This window comes from Mesitornis unicolor, unplaced genomic scaffold (assembly GCF_000695765.1).
Source record: "Mesitornis unicolor isolate BGI_N332 unplaced genomic scaffold, ASM69576v1 scaffold41000, whole genome shotgun sequence".
NCBI lineage: Eukaryota > Metazoa > Chordata > Aves > Mesitornithiformes > Mesitornithidae > Mesitornis > Mesitornis unicolor.
Window position 1 is genome coordinate 4,965 of NW_010158346.1, and position 1,057 is coordinate 6,021.

At 62.1% G+C, this 1,057-nt stretch overlaps 1 protein-coding gene across 1 annotated transcript in view; it reads right to left on the reverse strand.

Moving 5' to 3' along the window:
* Window positions 1-991, reverse strand: part of WSB2 (WD repeat and SOCS box containing 2) — a gene marked incomplete at its 5' end in the record, with an annotated part of 2,701 nt that extends 1,710 nt beyond the window's left edge. Inside the window, 3 exons of the mRNA XM_010183285.1 lie at window positions 17-113; window positions 438-569; window positions 771-991. Of these exons, the coding sequence (XP_010181587.1) occupies window positions 17-113; window positions 438-569; window positions 771-991 (450 nt within the window). The remainder of the gene's footprint in view (window positions 1-16; window positions 114-437; window positions 570-770) is intronic.
* Window positions 992-1,057: the final 66 nt, after the last annotated feature.

Genomic DNA, 1,057 nt, shown 5'->3' on the forward strand with positions numbered 1-1,057 from the left:
GGTGGGACTCCCCGACTTCTCTCCAGCGGCAGAGCAGAGCATGCTGCAGTCTGGGGAGATGGAGCAGCAGTAGACCCACTGCACATGGCCCGACAGCACCTGGACCTGCCGCCCTGGGGACAGCACACACACAGGTCATGAGGGGGGAGCACAATTCTTTCCCCCCCAACAGGGAATGCACGTGGGGCTGGAGGGTTCCCCTGGGCGGATCCCGAGCTCTCTACTTTGCAACCCCCTCCTGCACCTCCCAGGCCCCACATGGAAGGGGATGGCTCTGCTCCGTGTTGCAGGATCCTCCCATTTTGCCTCAAATTCTGTCCCCAAAAATCTCTCCCACCATCTCCCCTACCAAGGTGGGTTTCTGTGCCCTTTCCTGCAGTAGGGCCCACCCTCAGCCGGGTGGTGACAGCACCAGGGATGTCCCCACTCACTCTTACCATCTCTGCTCAGGTCCCAGACACGCAAGGTCTTGTCCCGAGAGGCTGACACAAGGATGAGGCTTCCATTGGGAGCGAAGCTCAGGTCTCTGACGACGTCCTGGTGCCCCAAGAGGCTGAAGAGGAGGTGTCCTGCAGAGAGGGGACATTCTGAGTGCCGTCCTGCCACGGCTGTGCCCCTCACACACAGGCAGCCCCGCTTGAGAGAAAGCAGAGGCTCCTAGGGAAGTATGTGGGGAAGGACAGAGATGGGATCTTCTTCCAAGGGGAAGCAAGGGGAGAGAAACCAGCCTGAAGCCATGACTGGTCCTGCTGTCAGCAAGGGCCGCTCACCTGTCTGCACCTCCCAGACCTTGATCTGCCCGTCATTGAGCCCAGTGGCCAGGATCAAACAGGGGAGGCCCCTGGCGCAGGCAGGGTCCGTCTCCCCTCCCTCTGCACTGAAGGCCAGGCCCCAGACTATCTGGCCGCACTCCAGCGTCTTCTCCTTGGCCACCCCTCGGCTTCTTGCCTCCGCTTTGGCACCACGGCTCTTGCGCTCCGAGGTTTTGCAGCTGCTGGGGAGAAAGGAGGGTGGCACGGTCACCCCCCCACCCTGCTCCATGCACCCCCTCCTCACG